General features: G+C 45.0%; 1 protein-coding gene across 1 annotated transcript in view; it reads right to left on the bottom strand.

Moving 5' to 3' along the window:
* Positions 1-21,217, bottom strand: part of TRPC1 (transient receptor potential cation channel subfamily C member 1) — a 56,679-nt gene that overhangs the window by 17,278 nt on the left and 18,184 nt on the right. Inside the window, exons 3-7 of the mRNA XM_066241202.1 lie at positions 17,394-17,596; positions 14,311-14,442; positions 13,088-13,283; positions 8,282-8,618; positions 2,022-2,161 (exon numbers count right to left, since the gene is read on the bottom strand). Of these exons, the coding sequence (XP_066097299.1) occupies positions 2,022-2,161; positions 8,282-8,618; positions 13,088-13,283; positions 14,311-14,442; positions 17,394-17,596 (1,008 nt within the window). The remainder of the gene's footprint in view (positions 1-2,021; positions 2,162-8,281; positions 8,619-13,087; positions 13,284-14,310; positions 14,443-17,393; positions 17,597-21,217) is intronic.

Below are 21,217 nucleotides of genomic sequence, written 5' to 3'. Positions count from 1 at the left end.
GCATCAATCATCAGTTTTTTGTTGTGACACTATAGTTGTTCATTGATTGCTTTCTCATATGTGCCTTGACTGTGGGCCTTCAGCAGACCGAGTGACCCCTTGCTCAAGCCAGCGACCTGGGGTCCAAGCTGGTGAGCTTTGCTCAAGCCAGATGAGCCTGCGCTCAAGCTGGTGACCTCGGGGTCTCGAACCTGGGTCCTCCGCATCCCAGCCTGACGCTCTATCCACTGTGCCACCACCTGGTCAAGTAGCCCTCAACTCTTTATTGAACCATATATCTATATGTGACCAAATTTTATTTCTTAGTAATTTCACAACTGAGGTTATTGAACGTAACTAACAAATCCATACTACTGATTACTTCAAGAAATAGAGTTTTTAATAAAGCAAAATGATATTAGATAACCAGCTCACCTTTGCTATAGTCTATAAATTGGTGAAAACAAACAAACAAAAAACCTCAGAAAATACTGTATCTTTTAGTTCCTCAACTGTTACACTTAGAAGAATTTTAAACTCAGAGTTTAAACAAAGATAGTTAACATAAAATCTATGGCCTTCTCTGGGCTTTGGGGAGTGAAAAGCTTTATAAAAGTAAAATGAAAAGGTATTGTGAAGGCTAGAATTTTTGTCAAATTCTAAATTTAAAAAGAAATCGGAGGCCCTGGCCGGTTGGCTCAGCTGTAGAGCGTCGGCCTAGCATGCGGAGGACCCGGGTTCGATTCCCGGCCAGGGCACACAGGAGAAGCGCCCATTTGCTTCTCCACCCCTCCGCCGCACTTTCCTCTCTGTCTCTCTCTTCCCCTCCCGCAGCCGAGGCTCCATTGGAGCGGAGATGGCCCGGGCGCTGGGGATGGCTCCTTGGCCTCTGCCCCAGGCGCTAGAGTGGCTCTGGTCGCAATATGGCGACGCCCAGGATGGGCAGAGCATCGCCCCCTGGTGGGCAGAGCGTCGCCCCTGGTGGGCGTACCGGGTGGATCCCGGTCGGGTGCATGCGGGAGTCTGTCTGACTGTCTCTCCCTGTTTCCAGCTTCAGAAAAATGAAAAAAAAAAAAAAAAAAAAAAAAAAATCAAAAAAATAAAAAAAAAAAAAAAAAGAAATCGGCATCAGAAAAATAGTTACATTTACATTGCTTTTAAAGCTGCGTAAGGTGATAACCATAATTTGGAATGTGTAAAACACTGCATAGTGAATCCTATGTAGATAACTCCCCCTCCACCCCGCAGATGTAAAGATATCAAATACTAATTAATTTAAGTAACTTTGTGTTTTCATTTTAACATAAACAGGTTAATGAAGCACATGAGCCCCGCTCAGATATCGGGAATCAGCACTTGGTAGAAAGAAAACGCCCAGCACAGGTCGGATTTAAATCCGGTCTTGGACAAGCTACTTGATGGTTCTGAGCTTGTTTTCCTTACTTGAAAAGTGGGGGACGCACGTCTGTCTCATCGAGTCCCTGCGAGGAGGGAATGAGATAAAGCACAGCGGGTACCAACCAGGGCACCTGGCACAGTAATAGGTAACCAGGCAACCAACGCTCCTGGGCAACAGGCATCCTCCCGCCCCAGGAAAGGAAGGAGACCGAGCACTCCGTCCCACGCGCGGGGGCATCAGGCACAGCCGTGAGCGCGGGGACATCATGTGAGCACGGGGACATCAGACACAGCCGTGAGCGCGGGGACATCATGTGAGCACGGGAACATCAGACACAGCTGTGAGCGCGGGGGCGTCAGACACAGCCGTGCGCCGCGGGGACATCATGTGAGCACGGGGACATCAGACACAGCTGTGAGCGCGGGGGCGTCAGACACAGCCGTGCGCCGCGGGGGTGTCAGGCACAGCTGTGAGCGCGGGGGCGTCAGACAGGGGACGTCAGACACAGCCGTGAGCACGGGGACGTGGGAACGTCAGGCACAGCCGTGAGCCCGGCGCGACTCTGAGCCGGGTGGCCAAGCACCGTGGGGCTCTTCCTAAGTAAGCCTCGTGTGTGCCTCCAACCAACACAGCGGACAGTCACCTTGTTGTGAGCCACCACCTTGAGGGCAAAGGTCGCCAAGTAAAGCGAATTCATGACAAAACTGAGTTGATTACGAGATTCTTCTAAAAAGTCTTCCAGCCCTTCATACCAGAGTCGTTTAATGTCAGACCAAATCATCCCTAAAAAAAATAAATAAATAAGGAAGGAAGGAAAAAGATCAGATAACACTGTTTTTGATTCAATAATAAACTGAAAAATACCATAAGACTGAACATGTTAAGTAACATCTGCATCAGCGATAGCCTCATTAAAAAAAGAAAACTTTTCAGTTAAAAAAATATTCTCAAAATTTGAAAGAAAATAACCTTAAGTTTCATGCGATAATATCTTTCCAAGAGAGGGAGTAAGCTCAAACAGGCATAAAAGAACAAATAAACTGATGCCACACACCCACGCACGCCCCAAAGGGGCTCAGTCCCCCTCTTTCCTCCATCTGCACTCCCTCCTACAGTGACATCCGTCTAACAGCTATAAATACCAGATAGGCGGCACTTCCAAACTGCTCTCTCTAAACCCAGCCTGTATTTATGTAACAGCTGATACCTCTAAACCTCTCTCTTAAGTTCCCCTGGGATAGGTACCCAGACCTAGGTGCCCTGTTCTTCGCCTGCCGTCTCTCTGAGATACCGCGAAGCCTAACTTGTTGCCAGGGAATATGACTTTAATTTGATTCTTGTGTAGGCTTGGGTGAATTGCATCTTCTTTACAAAATAAAATAGTCTTTCTCTTCATAATGCCATTTAAACAGTAGGTTATAAACAAATAGTACAAAATTTCCGTTCTGTATGACCAAGGCATATATAACCACCTTTCAGAAGTCGTTTAAATGAATTGGGGAAGAAAGTGTTTCTTAGAGATTCCTTTCAGCCCATTATCTCTTAACCTACTCAGATAACAATATACGCTAATTTCACATTGAAAAACATCTATAACAATGCAATTTGGAACTCCATGTGATAAAGTATAAATTATTCCCTAGGCTAAAACATACCATTTCAGAATAGCAGAAACACAGGAAACAGGAAATATTAACAAAAAGACACTATTTAATTGTCTTTGACCTAATGTTCAGATGTGTTTTATTTTTATTTTATGCAGCTTGTTTTATTTTGTAATGGCTTTTATTTTTCAATCACAGCTGACACGCAATATTGTATGAGTTTCACTTGGACACACAGTGACCAGACACTTATATGACTTAGGAAATGGTCACCCTATAGGTCCAGTGGCCATCTGGCACTATACAGACTGAATACATTATTGATTGCATTCCCTACATTGTATTGTACATCCCTGTGACTGTGTTCATATCTGGCAATGGGCACAGCTTGCTCCCTTCCCCCTTCTCACCCAGCACCCCCCCCCAAACGCCCTCCCATCCAGCGCCATCAAACGCTCTCTGTACCTATGAGGCAGCTTCTGCCTTGTTCATCCATCTGGTTTCTCAGATGTCCCACGTAAGTGAAATCACAAGGGATTTGTCCTACTCTGTCCCACCTGTCCCACCCAGGACAGCACCCTCCACACCCACCCATGTTACTGCAAATGGCAACATTTCACTCCTTCTGAGGCTGAGTCAGATTCTGTTGGACACGTACCACCTTTTCTTTATGCACAGTGGTGGTCAGCCTGGTCCCTACCGCCCACTAGCGGAGCAACCAAAGTATAAATAAAAAGATAGATTTAACTATAGTAAGTTGTTTTATAAAGATTTATTCTGCCAAACTTAGCGAAAATCCGACATAAAGTACTTGGTAACTATTATTATATGCTTTCACTTGCTGTTAACTCTGCTTTATAAATTTTATAAAATAAAGTTACTTCCCTACTTTATAAATCATCATGACTGTGGAACCGGTGGGCGGTTAGAAAATGTTACTACTAACAGAGATACAGAAGTGGGCGGTGGGTATAGAAAGGTTGACCATACCCCTGCACTAGTCCGTCAGTGGACGACACACCTGGATTGCTTTCCTAGCTTGGCTACTGTGAACAATGCTGCATGTCTTTTTGAATTAGTGGTTTGGGTTTCTCCCAATAAATAACCAGAAGTGGAATTGCCAGGTCCTTCTTTGTCTCGTTCTAGACTTTGTTATAAAGTCTATTTTGTCTGAGATAAGTGCTGCTCCCTAGATTTTTGCTGTTGTTTCTATTTGCATAAAATACCCTTTGCCATCCGTTTACCTTCAGTCTGTGTGTGTCTTTTGATCTGAAGGAGGTCTCTTGTAGCAGCATATATATGGGTCTCGTTTTCTTATCCATTCAGTTACTCTATGTCTTTTGATTGGAGCATTTAATCCATTTACATTTAAAATAATTGTTGGCAGGTATGAAGTTATTGCCATTTCATTATTTATGTTTTTCATCTTTTTTCCCCCCTTCTTCTTAAAGAAGGCCATGTAACATTTCTTGTAACACTGGTTTGGTGGTGATGAACTCCTCTAGCTTCCTCTTCTCTGGGAAGCTCTTTATCTACCCTTCGATACTAAACAGTAGCTCTTTATCCACCCTTCGATACTAAACAGTAGCTCTTTATCCACCCTTTGATACTAACAGTAGCTTTGCTGGGTAGAGTCATCTTGGTTGGAGGTCCTCGCTTTCCATCGCTCTGAATATTTCATTCCAGTCCCTTCTGACCTGCACAGTTTGTGTTGAGACATCAGCTGACAGTCTTCTGGGAGCTCCCTTGTAGGGAACTAACTGCTTGCTCTTCTCTTGTAGCTTTTAAGATTCTCTCTTTGTCTTTCACTTTTGGCATTTTAATGATGTTGGGTCTTGGTGTGGGGCCTCTTTGGGCTCATCTTGTTTGGGACTCTCTGTGCTTGCTGGACTTTTGTGTCTATTTCTTTCACCAGGTTAGGGAGGTTTTCTGTTATTATTTACTCAAATAGGTTTTCAGTTCCTTTCTCTCTCTTCCTCCTCCTTCTGGTACCCTATGATGCGAATGTTGGTGTGCTCAGTGTTGTCCCAGGGGCCCCTTCAACGATCCTCTTTTTTTTTCCTTTTGCTGTTTTGATGGGGTGTCTTCTGCTTCCTTGTCTTCCAGACCCCTGATCCGATCCTCTGCTGCATCTAGTCTACTGTTGACTCCCTGTAATGTATCCCTCATTTCAGTTATTGACTCTCTTCCTTGTCTCCTCATTTGGGCAGCCTCCCTGTGCTTGTCTCTGTGCATCAGGTCGAGTTGCTGTGTCCCCTGGTCTTGTTCGAGTGGCCTCGTGTAGCAGGTGTGCTGTGGGGCCCAGTGGTGTATTCTCCCTGGTCACCTGAGTCCAGTGTGGCCCTTGTGTGGGTTTGTGTGCCCTCCTGTAGTTGAGCCTTGATTGCGGCTGGCATGTCAGTGGGAGGGACTGACCAGCAGGCTGATTGGTTATCAGGACTGGCCATGACTCCAGTGGCAGGGTTGTTGTGCAGGGGCAGACCCTGCCGAGCAGGACTCCAGATATGGAGCCTATCTACACCTGCACCCGGGAGGGCCACAGCTCAGCAAAGGAACAACGGCTTCTGTCTGGGAGAGAGCTGCCCCTCCAGATCTCACTCAGAAGCCAGACAACTCAGTTCCTTCCAGTGTGACCCTGGCTGTGGCCCCAGCGCTGGAGCTCAGAGCCAGTGAGCCGGCCAGCATGTTAAGTCCTGGGTGGACATTTATAAAGAATACCCAGGACTCTGGCAGCCCTCCTTCCCACTCAGCCATAACCCTCTGAACCAGAATCCCTGCTGGTTGTCCCAGCGCTGGAGCCCTGCCCTCCCCAGAGGGCACCACCCAGCCCTGCCCTCCCCGGGGGGCACCTCCCAGCCCCCCGACTCTCAACTGCCACCGCGGGTGTGGGCCCAGGCTCTGTCGCGTCTCCACCCCTCTGACAGTCACAGCGTGGCTCCTCCTCATGTCCTCAGTTAGAGTTCTGTCCAGCTCTGATAGTCACAGCGTGGCTCCTCCTCATGTCCTCAGTTAGAGGAGTTCTGTCCAGCTCTGACAGTCACAGCGTGGCTCCTCCTCATGTCCTCAGTTAGAGGAGTTCTGTCCAGCTCTGACAGTCAGAGCGTGGCTCCTCCTCATGTCCTCAGTTAGAGGAGTTCTGTCCACCCCTCTGACAGTCACAGCGTGGCTCCTCCTCATGTCCTCAGTTAGAGGAGTTCGTGGCTCCTCCTCATGTCCTCAGAGTTCTGTCCAGCTCTGACAGTCACAGCGTGGCTCCTCCTCATGTCCTCAGTTAGAGGAGTTCGTGGCTCCTCCTCATGTCCTCAGAGTTCTGTCCAGCTCTGGCAGTCACAGCGTGGCTCTTCCTCATGTCCTCAGTTAGAGGAGTTCTGTCCGGCTCTGGCAGTCACAGCGTGGCTCCTCCTCATGTCCTCAGTCAGAGGAGTTCTGTCCGGCTCTGGCAGTCACAGCGTGGCTCCTCCTCATGTCCTCAGTTAGAGGAGTTCTGTCCGGCTCTGACAGTCACAACGTGGCTCCTCCTCATGTCCTCAGTTAGAGGAGTTCTGTCCGGCTCTGGCAGTCACAGCGTGGCTCCTCCTCATGTCCTCAGTTAGAGGAGTTTTGTCCGGCTCTGACAGTCACAACATGGCTCCTCCTCATGTCCTCAGAGGAGTTCTGTCCGGCTCTGACAGTCACAGCGTGGCTCCTCCTCATGTCCTCAGTTAGAGGAGTTCTGTCCAGCTCTGACAGTCACAGCGTGGCTCCTCCTCATGTCCTCAGTTAGAGGAGTTCTGTCCGGCTCTGACAGTCACAGCGTGGCTCCTCCTCATGTCCTCAGTTAGAGGAGTTCTGTCCGGCTCTGACAGTCACAGCGTGGCTCCTCCTCATGTCCTCAGTTAGAGGAGTTCTGTCCGGCTCTGGCAGTCACAGCGTGGCTCCTCCTCATGTCCTCAGTTAGAGGAGTTCTGTCCGGCTCTGGCAGTCACAGCGTGGCTCCTCCTCATGTCCTCAGTTAGAGGAGTTTTGTCCGGCTCTGACAGTCACAACATGGCTCCTCCTCATGTCCTCAGAGGAGTTCTGTCCGGCTCTGACAGTCACAGCGTGGCTCCTCCTCATGTCCTCAGTTAGAGGAGTTCTGTCCAGCTCTGACAGTCACAGCGTGGCTCCTCCTCATGTCCTCAGTTAGAGGAGTTCTGTCCAGCCAGGCTGCGGGCCCTTCTCCGTCCTGGCCGTGTAGTTTAGTTGTAGCTGTGACGTGGCTGCGGGAGGAGGCGAGGACATGGTGACCGCTCTGCCATCTGACCGGAAGACCGTTCTGTCTACCTGACTTGAAACGTGGATGTACCACAGACAACTTTGCCAACAGTGAAACAATGACTGAAATCAAGTTACTTGAAATTAATTTCCCCCAAAAAAGGAAAATCCCAAGTATGCACATTAATTTTATAGCTGAAGGAGAATTAAAAGCCAACAGCATCCACGAACTGTTCTCCAGTTGTTTAAGGACCGAAACAATTGAAGGCACATTCATCGATCAGTGCTTTCAACCATATACAAGACTGACCGTCAATAGCCCTTTACAGCAGACAGTAGAGAGAGGACTCGGGAATGCTGGGGTTAAGAGCAAGGCTGAAGGTCCACAGAGAAATAAAGGAGACGTCATCCAAGCCCAGAAACACACACTGGTCCCCCCAGCCCAGCACAGAAGGGCAAGGGCATCCGACAGTCACTTAAAATACTCAGTATTCAGCATACTTACAAAAAACAATTTTCACAAAACAGAATGTCTTGAAAAAAAACAAACTTGTAATTTCTAAAAAGCTCTAGCTATCAATACAAAGAACTGATTTTTTGTGTGAGTCGCTAAGAAAACAACTACAAAAGTTCGCAGGTTCTTTAAAGAAAAACTAATGATATAATAAAACAAAATACTTAACTCTTAAAATGAACCAAATATAAAATATATTACATTTCAAAATATGTAAAAATAGGTTTATACTCTTATACCCCCCAAAAAGCATTCATCAGCAAAATTTGTTTTTGTTTTAACAAACTATTTTAGAGACTGAGGATTTAAAAAATTTTAACTTCCATGTAATTAAGTAATATTATGTAAGAGTTCTGTTTCCTTATAAGTTCAGGAACACTTTTCTTTACAAAAATGTTAGTTAAGACTCCAGTGATCACAGAAGTGCTCAAATTCTTGATGCGTAAACAGTGTAAAATCACCAAGCGAATGCACTTGTTTATGATGCCACCAAGTAGAGGAGAATGAACGGGCCAATAGAAGCAGAGCCCTTCAAACAAATGTGACACTCACCAAAGATCCACAGTATAAGAAGGTAGTCTATCCTTTCCAGGGCCGGCCCCATCGTGTTCTTCTTATCCTCGTTGTAGACGAGAGAGTACAGGTTCAGCAAGAGCAAGAACGTGAAGTAGGACGCTCCGTGAATAATGAACTTCATGAAGGGCGTGTGGATGATTCTGCCAAACTGAGATTTGGGGGCGATCAAATAGCAAAGAGACAGAAGCGGCCAGCAGATGCCCACTGTTAAAACGGTCATTATCTTCTTACAGGTGGGCTTCCGTCGGTACCCGGACATCTGGCCAAACCAGACCGTGTTCAGAAACTGCTGGCAGTTAGACTGGGACACGAACTGAGAAGGAACAGACAGACAGACACACACAAAAGTCACGTGAAACCTGTAAGCAGGACCTGGTAATACCACTCTTTAATGGCTACTCAAAGCTTTCATAATAAACTCGCTTTCACGTGGCCCACACAGCTGCTTTTCTTAGACGTAGTAAAGAGTGGAGAGGCTAAGAGCACAGGCTCCGGAGCCAGGTGACCTAAGTTCACACCTGGACTCTGCCACTTAATGACCTTGAGCACGTTTTGAAACCTCTCTGAGCCTGAGCCTCAGATCTCCCATCTGCAAAAATGGAGATAGTAATAGTATCTACTTCATAAATGTCCTGCAAGGATCGCATGTCAAGTTCTTGAAATAGTGCCTGGTTCACTATTTCACTAGCATGCACTGTTACATTAATGACCATTACTTAGCTACTTTGCAACATTTAACTTATAAATACGCTTATAATATTGTTTATGAAATTTCAAAGTTAACAAGTAAAGTCCGCAGAAACAGACTTCAGCCCACAAAAAATGACGATTTCAGTTACAAGAAACCAAGATGGCGATCGAGGTAGCGAATCCAAGGATACACACCAAATATATTTCTGAACCATAAAAACTGAAAATTTTAAGAGCAGTAAGGATACTAAAATATTCCCAAATAAGAAGAACATTCCAATTCTACTTCAGGTACAGAAAAATAATTTACTGAAGTTGACAAAGCTCTTCAGTTTACGATTTCCAGAAGCAGTGTGTTCCTACCAGAACACTCATGCTGGGACGTTAACACAGGGATTCTGTAACTCTACACACAGTGCTGTGGTCAGGTTTGACATTATCAGAGTAAAGCACAAGTGGTCATAATGGCATTCAGAGAGCTAAACAGTGTTTAGTCAATCTTGTTTTAAAATGATTCATCCTGAGATAGAATATAATTTGTAGAATGCAACACTGTAGTAAAAGAGAGAGAGTTTCTATTGTCGTTTACTGTGCTTGTCAAAAATTTTCCTAATATACTATACTTTTGGGGGCTTAAGTCTTACTTCATTCTTAGGCGTCTGCTCAGATTCAGGTGTTCTCAGGAAATCTTAATTGTCCTTCAAGACAAAATACTGGAGAGAGAAACAGCTTTCTCTCCCACAAATTACCCAGCTTAGTAGCATCCCACACTTAAGTGGCTTCACCTTTTCCCCAGTTAACAAAGCAATCTCAGGACTGTTTGCTGTCCTTGCCTCCCTCTATATAACGATTTAATTAACAGTAGTGTTAAATATGTAATTGGAAAAGCAAAGTTTCCATTAGAAATGTTACAGGTCCGTGGTGGGTTTAAAGTGTAGACTCACATTATTTGGTACCTTGTTAATCAAAAGGTGGGCCATCACCATTCCTGCCCCTCAGCGAGCCTGTGATTGCTTTCGGCAGGAGATTCTAGAAGTGATGCTATGTGACCTCGGAAGGTCGGTCCCAAAAGGTCATGCGGCTCCCACCCTGAAGAACACTAGCTCTTGGAGCCATACCCTGCCACACAAAGTCCTATGGCCGTGCGTGTGGCCACCGTGCTGCGAGGAAGCCCAGGCTCTACGTAGGCCTGGGGTCAGTGCTGCAAGGATTCTCAGACTGTCCTCGGGCTGTGCCCCTCGGTGGTTCTGGTTCTCAGGAGGCTGTGCCCCTCCGTGGTTCTGGTTCTCAGGAGGCCCACCCTCTATGGATCCATCCGCCTGAGCACCCCACCCACTCAGGCCCCAGACCTGCTTGTGAGGAAGCTTCCAGATCAGTGGTCCCCAACCCCCGGGTCGCAGACCAGTACCGGTCTGTGGGCCACTTGGTACCGGTCCACAGAGAAAGAATAAATAACTTACATTATTTCCGTTTTATTTATATTTAAGTCTGAACGATGTTTTATTTTTTAAAAAAATGACCAGATTCCCTCTGTTACATCTGTCTAAGACTCACTCTTGACGCTTGTCTCAGTCACGTGATCCATTTATCCATCCCACCCTAAAGGCCGGTCCGTGAAAATATTCTGACATTAAACGGGTCTGTGACCCAAAAGAGGTTGGGGACCACTGCCCCAGATGACTGCAGCCCCCATCACCTGAGCCATCTCCAGGTGAGGCCTTCAGCTGGGGAAGAAGAGACATCACCTTTGCTGTGGCCTTCTCTAATTCCTGACCGAGAGACTCCAGAAGCATGAGATCGTGATGATAAAACTAGTACAACATGGTTATGAAAGGCTGTGTTATGCCACTAGGTAGCAGGGTAGTTGTTAGTCAGGATGAATTCCCCAAACAAAGTCTTCCAACTATTTGGGAAAGCATTATCTTCTTCGAATGTATTTAAAAATCTAGTTGAAAAAGCTATTTTACATTTTCAATCATCCTTAAAATTATGGAGTATCTTCCTTTCAACTAAAAAGATCATCATTTCTTGTTGCCTCTTCTCTCATCTCCTTTAGAATTAAACACTGTGTGTCCTTCGGGAGTACAATGATATCATCAGGAAGCCACGTCACAGGCTTTTCTTCCCTGACCCCAAACAACCTCGGTTCTTCCCGCCTTTCTGTGATGTTCTTTGCCCGGTCACTGAGGTTGATTTTTTTGTTTCTTTCTGCTTTGTTTTTTAATTTTTTATTTATTGATTTGAGAGAGAGAGAAAGTGAAACATCAATGTGTTGCTTTACTTATCCATGCACTCACTGCTTGACTCCTGCACGTGCCCTGACTGGGGTCAAACCTGCACCCTTGGCTCTAACCCACTGAGCCGCCTGGCCGGGGCCTTGGCTTAATTCTGTACCTTGTGAGCTCTCTATTCTATCCTCTGCTAAGATTTCCTGTCAACTTACGTAAAATATTAAGTTGTGGAACAAAGAAGTAAATAAATTAACCAAAGATCTAGTCAATAATCATTGTCTAGTCAAAATACATATTGAAGGAAGAACACGTCACCGGGTTTCTATTCTCTGTTCCTACTTACACCCATTAGCGTTGTATTTCCTTTTTAAACCACATAGGTATTTTATTGATTTATAATCTCATAGCTACTCTGATCCAAATTCTTGCACTTAATTTTTTCCCCTATAAATGTTCTACCTCAACTAATAATCTCGGAATACTAAGAAAGTAATAACAATAAAACAAACACAGGTTTTGAAGTCAGAGTCCTGGATAAGCCATAGACTATCGAGGTAATCTTAAATCTAACATCTTAAAATTCCTGTATCAAAGCTATCGTGAGGCTCAAATTTTCAACCAAGATTAAAAGAAAAAAAAAAGTCTGTCCCTACCATCAAAGGTCCTGTATTTTGCCTTCTATCATTACCTACTTCAGGTCACATTTTTGTATTAAAATGAATTTGATAAATGAGCTTTATTATCTCTGTTGATATTACAATAATGGGTCTTAGAAGCAATCCCTTTAAAGTGCCATTTATCAATACTCTATACTGCTGGCTGGATACCACTGTCTGTGTATAAAATGTTCAGTGAGTTATCCTTGAAACAAAATGTAAAATGCTTACCTTCCTGCATCAGGTTCCTGAGCGTTTGTGTGTGTGTGTGTGTGTGAGTGTGAGAGTGTGTGTGTGTGTGAGTGTGTGTGTGTGTGTGTGTGTGTGTAGTACAAATGGGCACATCCCTTGACAGGAAGGAATGTATGTGGTCAGGAAAGCCAGGTTCAACTGAGTCACCTGTCACCTGCCTCTCCACCTCTGGGTTTACAATGAATTAACAAGCAAGGACCAGAAAACATAATGTCTGATACTTTATTTTTAAACAGAAAGGCACCATTCAGAAAAAGGTAAGAACTGTGTGATTTCACACATAGGTGGGATTTAAATCTGAGGCTCATGGACACAGATAAAAGTGAAGTACTTCCCAGGGGGAGGGGGAAGGTGCAAAGAGGGACAAATAAAATGGTGACAGAAAATTATCTGACTTTGGGTGATGGGTATACAGCATAATCAACAGCTCAAATGCTATAGAGATGTTTACCCAAAACCTATGTACTCTTATGGATCAACGTCATCCTATTAAAGTTAATTTCCTAAATAAATATATTTTTTTAAAAAGGCACCATTACTATAAAAAGGACTACTATAACCGATCAATAAAACAAACCACAAACAACAAAACACAAAATGGAAACTTCATGATGAGGTCACGACACAAGACCTCACCTGTGTAGCTACTATTTTGCAAAAACGTTAAACTAATAACGTATATTATTATAATTAAACTTGTTTAAATAAATAATAGCAACTACATCTGGACACTGGTTGAATGCTAGTACTCATGATACTAACCTATTAACTACATCTCCTTAATTATTTCTTGAAACTAAAGCTCAGACAGGCTCAATAACTTTCCGGGGGGGGGCACCCAGCTCCATGAGGCAGAACTAGGACCTCAAGCCCCACACACGCAGCAAAGCCTCCACTCCCCACCCGACAGCTGGGGGGGGGGGCATTTAAACATGTCCCAGAAATCCTCCTACCTCCTTTTGGTTGTATTTGATGGCAAGCTTCAGCCGACTCAAGTTCATCCTTTCTTCTAACAAGCCCCGTTTGTCCAGGGGCTCGTCGCTGGACGTGTGGTTGAGAATGACCTCCAGTTCCCGGGAGTTCCGGGCTTGGGCCAGCAGGTCTTTAGCGAACATTTTACACTGCCGGGCTAGCTCCTCGTAGTCATTCCTGCAAGATGCAACGACCGGTGATTAGAAATGTCACCGCCATCCTGCAGCTAAGCTCCTTTCACAGAAAACGGCGGTGATACTTCAGTGCGACCGCGCTGCAGGAAGTCCCAAGCTGCTCCGTTCTGTGCTGTCAATCATAGGAAGCTGCTGGTGCGTTACTCTCCCACAGCCGTGGGGAAAATGTAACACAGTTACGTTCCCACTGTTCACACTGATCACCTTAGATAAACACAGCGTTTCCTTCCACGTACTGATGCTCCTAGAAATCCTGATACTATTTGTCAACCAGTGCTCCACTTAACTCATTTAACCTTATTCTTTAAAAGTGTGACATAAAATATCCTTTCATACTATCTAAACAGGAGATGATATATTAATGCTAGGTAGTAAATACTATTATATAGTTTTTAACTAAATAATTTGTCAATAACGGCTTACAACATGTTCATGCTACTTCTGATATTAAAATAGTATTCTGATTCACTTTTAAAGTTGAAAAAAATTCAAGTTAGGAAGAGACTGAAACAAGCCCAGTAAATAACTCTCTTTCCTAGAAACTTAGGATTTAACTGCTGTTAAAGGCAGGCTAAATCAATTTGTGGGAAACTAAGAAGTTTAGTAGATACATATATATTTTTAATAGCATTTATATTAAACTTATGCCTGAGTATAAGACAAAGTGGAGTGAGGGGAGGGAGGACTTGGAGCGGTTACAAGTCCTTCTGTTCTTGCTCAGGGTCACCACTGCCACCACCCCAGGACGCCGCAGCAACACTGAGCAAAGCAGGGACCTCAGGGTGGTCCAGGCGGGTCAGAGAGCGGGTGCGGAAGCAGTGACCTAACTGACACCAGGGTCCACTCCTCTGAGGGGGAAGGAAAACCCCGAGGAGAGGCCAGCAAGGCCTGGTCATCCTGGGTCGCGTGGAAGTGGACGCATGTTAGAACTTGGCCTATAAAAACAATCTGGCTGACAATATTCTGAAAAAAAAAAAAAGATATAATTTGTAATTTCCACTCATTCCCACCTGAATTCCACCTCCACGAGGCTCAGTTCTTTCAAATCAGCGCTGAGTTCAAATGCTCTCAGAATTGGATCCTCCTCTGTCAACATTATCAGAGCAGGACTGGCCAAACAGCGGTATATGTCCAGCCGGAACCTGTGGAAAGATGTGACCCCATGGTGTGAAAGAAAATTATCCCAGACTCGGTTAGTGCTTTCAAGTCACAATTTCCATAAATTTAACATTAGACTCTTAAAAATCAAAAGAAAATACAAGAAATATACTTATTATAAGATAACTTGCATAAAAAGACTAAAATATTTTGAGATGTAAATATTGAAAAAGTTTATATCTGTTGTTTTTAAGGCAATTGTTTTAGTGTTTCTTTCATAGATTCAAAACTATTCTTCAACACAATTTAATTTAAAATTTTTCTATTCCTGAATCCAACATTATTTTAAATGAAATATACTAATACATTTTGATTATTAAATTTTTCTGGCCCCAGCCAGTTGGCTCAGTGGTAGAGCATCGGTCAGCGTGTGGAAGTCCCAGGGTTCAATTTCTGGCCAGGGCACACAGGAGAAGCACCCATCTGCTTCTCCACCCCTCCCCCTCTCCTTCCTCTCTGTCTCTTCTCCTCCCGCAGCCAAAGATGGCCCAGGCGCTGAGGATGGTTCCATGGCCTCCGCCTCAGGTGCTAGAATGGCTCTAGTTGCAACAGAGCAACACCCCAGATGGGCAGAGCATTGCCCCCTGGTGGGCATGCCGAGTGGATCCCGGTTGGGCACATGCGGGAGTCTGTCTATCTCCCTGCTTCTTACTTCAGAAAAAAATAAATAAAAAATAAATAAGCAAAATTTTCCTTCTCCAATAGGACTACTTTAATGTGCTAAAAACATGTAACACATGACTCATTCAACCAGATTATTTTTTAAAGATGTTTCAAATCTTAAGAGTGAAATCATGTACTTATGCATAATCTACCTAGTAGATTACTCTTTTTTTACCTTCTGTAATCTAATTAATGTTCATATTCAATACCTACATAAGAACCAAATCAGAAACATTTTGCTAGAATTCTTTCATTTATAAATATATAATTCTTAATTTATAAATTTAGTGGATGTTATGTAGTGTATATTTTTCTTTTAAATATAAATTTAATACATGCTTGTTGTTTTAGAAAAGGAAGTACTATAGAAACAGGATTCTCCAATCAGTTGAATGACAATAATGTGTCACTGTTTGTTCTGGTGTAGCAGATACGCTACACTGGTCAGAGAGCACACCGGAGCAGTCACTGTTCCTCTACAGAGCGCTCCCTCCACACGACCAAACCTTCACCTGAGTCAGCCCGGTGCACACTGGGGGCCACACCCTGGGGAGTCCCTGAGACCCCACTCCATCACAAAGGTCCGTGGGCACAGAGCAGGTGGCCGCTCACCGCAGGGAACCCACAGACGGGCTGACAGCAATCAAGACTGCTGCTGAGTGGCCGCGGACCCAGCCCTGGCTCTGAGTTTGAATGTGAGTCCGTCTGGTAAACACCCCTCGTCCCTGCCTGGTGACTCACTGAAACCCTCACTCACACAACTCGCGTGCCCCCAGAGGCCCTCTCAGAGATCGAGCCCGACAGGCAGCTCACAGGTGAAGGCGGGTCTCGGGGAGCCCGGGCCTTTTGCTGACACCCCCTGGGGTCAGTGCTGGTGGAAATCGGCCTTGTGCAGCTGAGCCCCCCCCCCATGCACACCCAGGTCCAGCCGAGCGGCCACAAACTGGATCACTCCATACCTCCAAACAGGTAGTACAGGGCCCGTCACTGGCCGCATAGGACATCCAGCAGGACTGGAGCCCACCCAAGGCACCCCGAGTCAATACAACCAGCGGTGCAGACCACAGCGCAGCACGACCCAATAAGCTCCACAACCAGCGCACACACAGGGAGGCCTCAGCAGACACCAGGTCAGCTGGGTGGATTCAGCTTTGCGGAGCCAGCCCCCGCATGGCAGCTGTACGTGGCACTCGGGGTCAGTTCCCAGGGCCAGCTGAGGGGCGAAGCCATCCATGGACAGGCTCACAGCAATCAAGACTCAGCTACAACAGCAGAGCTCACATGAGTCCCACGAGAAGCGTTCCGGGAGCACTGAGCTCAGGAGAGTCAAGACCGCTCCTTCGAGCCCCAGAGAACAGCGACGCATCAGGCCGCTGCACCGGAGCGCGGAGCATCGCCCACACTGTGCCGGAGTGCAGCGCCCACACTGCACCGGAGCGCGGAGCATCGCCCACGCTGCGCCGGAGTGCAGCGCCCACACTGCGCCAGAGTGCAGCGCCCACACTGCACCGGAGCGCGGAGCATCGCCCACACTGCGCCGGAGTGCAGCGCCCACACTGCGCCGGAGCGCGGAGCATCGCCCACCACACAGAAACTCCTTGGCTGTGCTCACTGTTTCCAGCTGGGGAGAATGGGAAGAGAAACAGACTTCAATATGTATTGTGTGAGAAGAAATAAGACACAACAGGTTAATATTGATTTAGATAGAAAACAAATTTTGTTATAAAAAGATAGGAAGTGATATCTCTACCCCTTCTACTTGGAAATTCTCATAGATTAATAAACTCCGTTTCTTTTTTTAAAAAATGTTTATTTATTGAATGTAGAGAGAGAGGAAGGAAGAGAGAGAGAGAGAGAGACAGGAACATCAATCTGTTCCTGTATGTGCCCAGACCAGGGATCAAACCGGCAACCTCTCTGCTTCGGGACGATGTTCTAACCAACTGAGCTAACTGGCCAGGGCAATAAACTCTCTTTCTATAAAGCAAATGGTGCCCTTGGTCCCCACCAGCAGAAATATGAAATAAACCTTACTCATCATTTGAAGAAGTTTCCTAATGATTCAACTTTTAGGAGACATTTCTAAAAACTAAAATAAAAATAAAAATGCAGTCCTCATTGTATTAAGCAAAGGAGCTAGAAGTCTGGCTTTCATAAACTCATCCCAGTACTATTATTTCTTAAAAGCTTCAGAAAGAACAATAATTAAATAAAAAATAAATAAATAAAAACTTCACTGACAAGCATCTGACTGCATTACACATCTATTTACCTGGAGTGCCGGAGGCTGTCCTTCTTGTTCTTGGCGGAGCACAGCGTGCACTCGCAGCCGACGGCGTGGGGCCTGGGCAGGGACACCTCCCGCTTCAGCAGCACCGTGAGGATCTCGTAGTTGTTCCGGTGGGCGGCCAGAATGACCGGCGCGACGTCCATCGTGGTTGAGTACTCGGGATTCTGAATCTGCTCCATTAGTTTCTGAAAAGTATTTACGTCAACGTTCAAAAGCTATGTGTGACTTCAAAAAAATACCCGTCATCATCAGAGGAACAAAATGGCAAAATAAAGAAATAAAATTAAAAAAATATTGGAAGACACAAGGAACATAATTCTTTCGAGGGACACGATCGACATTTTGCAGGATGAAATTTTTTTTGAAACTTCCAAACTTAACTTTAGCTTAAAAATGTGATACAACCGAATCAAAATCTTCAACAGGAAACACCCATAGGTCTGTTCTCCTAGAGAAACTCATTAGGAAAAAGTGTCAGAAGACGACGGACCGTGCATGACAAGGACAACGAACAAGGATTTTATAAAACAGAACATACTGAAGAGACAGAAATGGTAAACACAGGCGGAGCATAAACGCGCGAGATAACCTGGGAAACCCCTGCAGCGCGCCCGTCACGCGGTAGCAATGGAGCGGCTGGAAGGGGGTGCGTGCACAGAGCGCCTCGACTGCGCGCAATTCTCGCCACGCTCTCCACCATCGCCTCTCTGCCTTCTCGACAGATGCACAAAAACACCAACAACGGCCGCCAGCACGGCCACTGGATGCTCAGCACCCCGTTCCATCCCCATGGTCTCCGCAGAACCGCACACCTCCTCCCCACAGCGGAGCGGGGGCTCAGAGCAGTTCGCGTGCCCCAGGTTCACGCAGAGCCGCCAAGCGCGGCCCAGAACCAACCGCCCGGCCGCTGGTACCCCAGGGCCTGAGCTCTTGTCCCCACGTGAAAAAAGGAGTGCACACACATCATAAAATATCTAAAAAAATTACAGGAGAGCCAAAGGAAGAATACTCCTGTTCCTACTACACCCCGCCAAACCATTTTACATGATTTCTTTCTGGTCCTTTCTTTACCACGCCCCCTTTTAAGGACTATCTTTGGCATAAGTGATTTGACAGCAGTAATTAAAAACAATGGTCCCTCATATTTGGAAGATCAAGGGCACTTTTAATGATTTCATCAGGCGAGAGCCCAGAATCTTCCAGAAAAAAATTCATGTATAGAATTCTGCATGCGATGTAGGGAATTTCATAGACCGTATTTTAAAGATATTTTATTTTGCTAATTTAAATAACACTATCACAAACATCTTTATGAATATGTTTTTTTCTTTAAATTTAGGATTACCTCATTAACACAGAACCCCTGAATTGCAATTATAGATCAAAGGGCCATAAACACTTTTGACTTTCCTGAAGCACATTGTCAAAGTTCTTTAACCTTTTAATAGCTTCCATTACCAATAATATAGTAATGTACCCAGTTCACTCTAAAGCAGGCGTCCCCAAACTACGGCCCGTGGGCCGCAATGCGGCCCCCTGAGGCCATTTATCCAGCCCCCACTGCACTTCTGGAAGGGGCACCTCTTTCAGTGGTGGTCAGTGAGTGGACCACTGTATTTGGCAGCCCTCCAATGGTCTGAGGGACAGTGAACTGGCCCCCTTTGTAAAAAGTTTGGAGACCCCTGCTAAAGGTTTATTTACCAGCACTGGGCAGGATCACACGTAATGAAAAAAATTATCATAAATACTTACTTCCTTTTGAACACTGGCAAACTTTAATATTTTCTACATATATTTTTGCCCTCTTTAATGAATAGGTTGTTTATATGCTTCCCATTTATTGGGGATTTCAAATTAATGAATTTATCTAAGATTACAGAGAATTCTAAAAGTTTAGCCCTTTCCCCCTTATCAAGGGTTATAAAGAGGAGAAAATTGTATTCAATCCCTTAAGAGGAATATGGTCCTCATTTTTCCTATGAAATATACTTAACTATATGAAAACACTATTAGAGAGAGATAAAAGTTAATAATTTCATTGTTGATAATATGAGCTACATGCTAAAAACAAAACAAAAGAAAAAAACCCCCCGTATTTTTAAGTCAAAATTTATTAAGAGCGTGACCCCTTGGTGGCACAGTGGATAAAGCATCGACCTGGAACGCTGAGGTCACTGGTTGGAAACTCTGAGCTTGCCGGGTCAAGGCACACATGAGAAACAACTATGAGTCAATGCTTCCTGCTCCTACCCCCAACTTCTCTCTCTCTTTTCCTCTCAAAATAAATAAATAAATAAACAAAATTCATTAAAAGGCAATTTTGACAAACCAAGAATACAGAATGAATTTACTGAAATGGTTAAAAGGGTAAATAGAATATTTAACATTGCCTATCTAGAAGTCATAGGGCTGTCAAAACGGGATCTTGCTGTCGCTGGAAGAATTCAAACAAGGGCTTTTTTGTTCACAGCAAAGTAGAAAGTGTTCTTCCACGGAGCAGGTGCTGACTCCCACGGCCTCACAACCCACGATTCAACTGGCAGCGTTTACGGTGATGAGACAGCGGCAGCAGTTACTCCAATCCCCAGCACACCCCGCCCTCCAGCCAGGAAAGCGGACGGGTGCACAGAAGGTGGAACAGGTGTGCCAAATTCCAGTGGTGACCGCAGGACAGGTGACAGGACGTGGAACAGGACTGTGGGTGTTTCTGACCCTTCGGGCGGGGGCTAGCTTCTTAGCCCTGTTTTCCTCTGTTCCTGTTGGTTTTCTGCCACAGGTTAAACTAGCTGGTACCATCCTTCTCTGGAGGAAGTCACGCTTGCACAAACTTTTTGATAGTAAAGCTTGAGTCAAATATGCAGTTAATATTGTACATAATAAAGTAGGCAACTTAGCAGAGTTTCTCACTGTTCTCAGATCATGCCTGATAACCTACAACCGATTTTTAATTCTTTCTTAAGCAATACTTTCCTTCTGAGCATAGCCAGTTTACACTCCAGGAGTTATTTAAATGCTTGTTGTGCTATATGATGCACCAATAATGAATGGTACAGTTTTTAAATTTTGATATACAACAAATATCTCATTTTTAAAGTATAGTATATCTGACTGCTAATGAATATCTTCCTAAAAGCAATAAAGAAATATAAAAAGAGTAAAAATAAAACCCTTAATTTGGCAATGAGACTGCTGCTACCCAGGGACATTCCGCTACATTTCTGTATGGCTCCTTTTCTATGCATATTTATAACCCTGGACTGAATTACATATACAGTTTACTGTTCTCATTTTTTATCCACTTCCTATATCACGTTTTCCATGTTCCTAAATATTCTTTTAAAAATACAATTTTAATATTGATGTAGTTATTTAAATTTCCAATCTTCTATTTTGAGATATTTAGGGTTTTTTTCACTGCTACAAGTGTGATCACAAGTCACATTTTTATCTACACGTCTGACCATTTCCTAAGCAAGTTCCCAGAGGAGGAAGCGCGGAGGGAAAGAATTTGAACACCTCCTGCTTCCCTGAGAAGGAAGAAAAGAACACAAGGAAAAGGAGCCAGCAGGGGAAACTGAGTCAGCCAGCGATCAATCAACGACATCCCCTAGTTCTCTAAATGGTGCTTAGAGTCGCTCACATCTGGAGACCCCTCCCCATTGCTGACCCACCCGAAACTCCCCCTCCCCTCTCCTTGAGTCCTGGGAAACCTGAAACAAAGGAATCACGCGCCCATTGCTTGGATACTGTAAAGATAGATAACCTGTGAGAAAGTCAACTTCGGGGAGCCCGTGTTTTGGAGCTAC

This window comes from Saccopteryx bilineata, chromosome 8, assembly GCF_036850765.1.
Source record: "Saccopteryx bilineata isolate mSacBil1 chromosome 8, mSacBil1_pri_phased_curated, whole genome shotgun sequence".
NCBI lineage: Eukaryota > Metazoa > Chordata > Mammalia > Chiroptera > Emballonuridae > Saccopteryx > Saccopteryx bilineata.
This window is presented reverse-complemented; position numbering and strand designations above follow the sequence as displayed.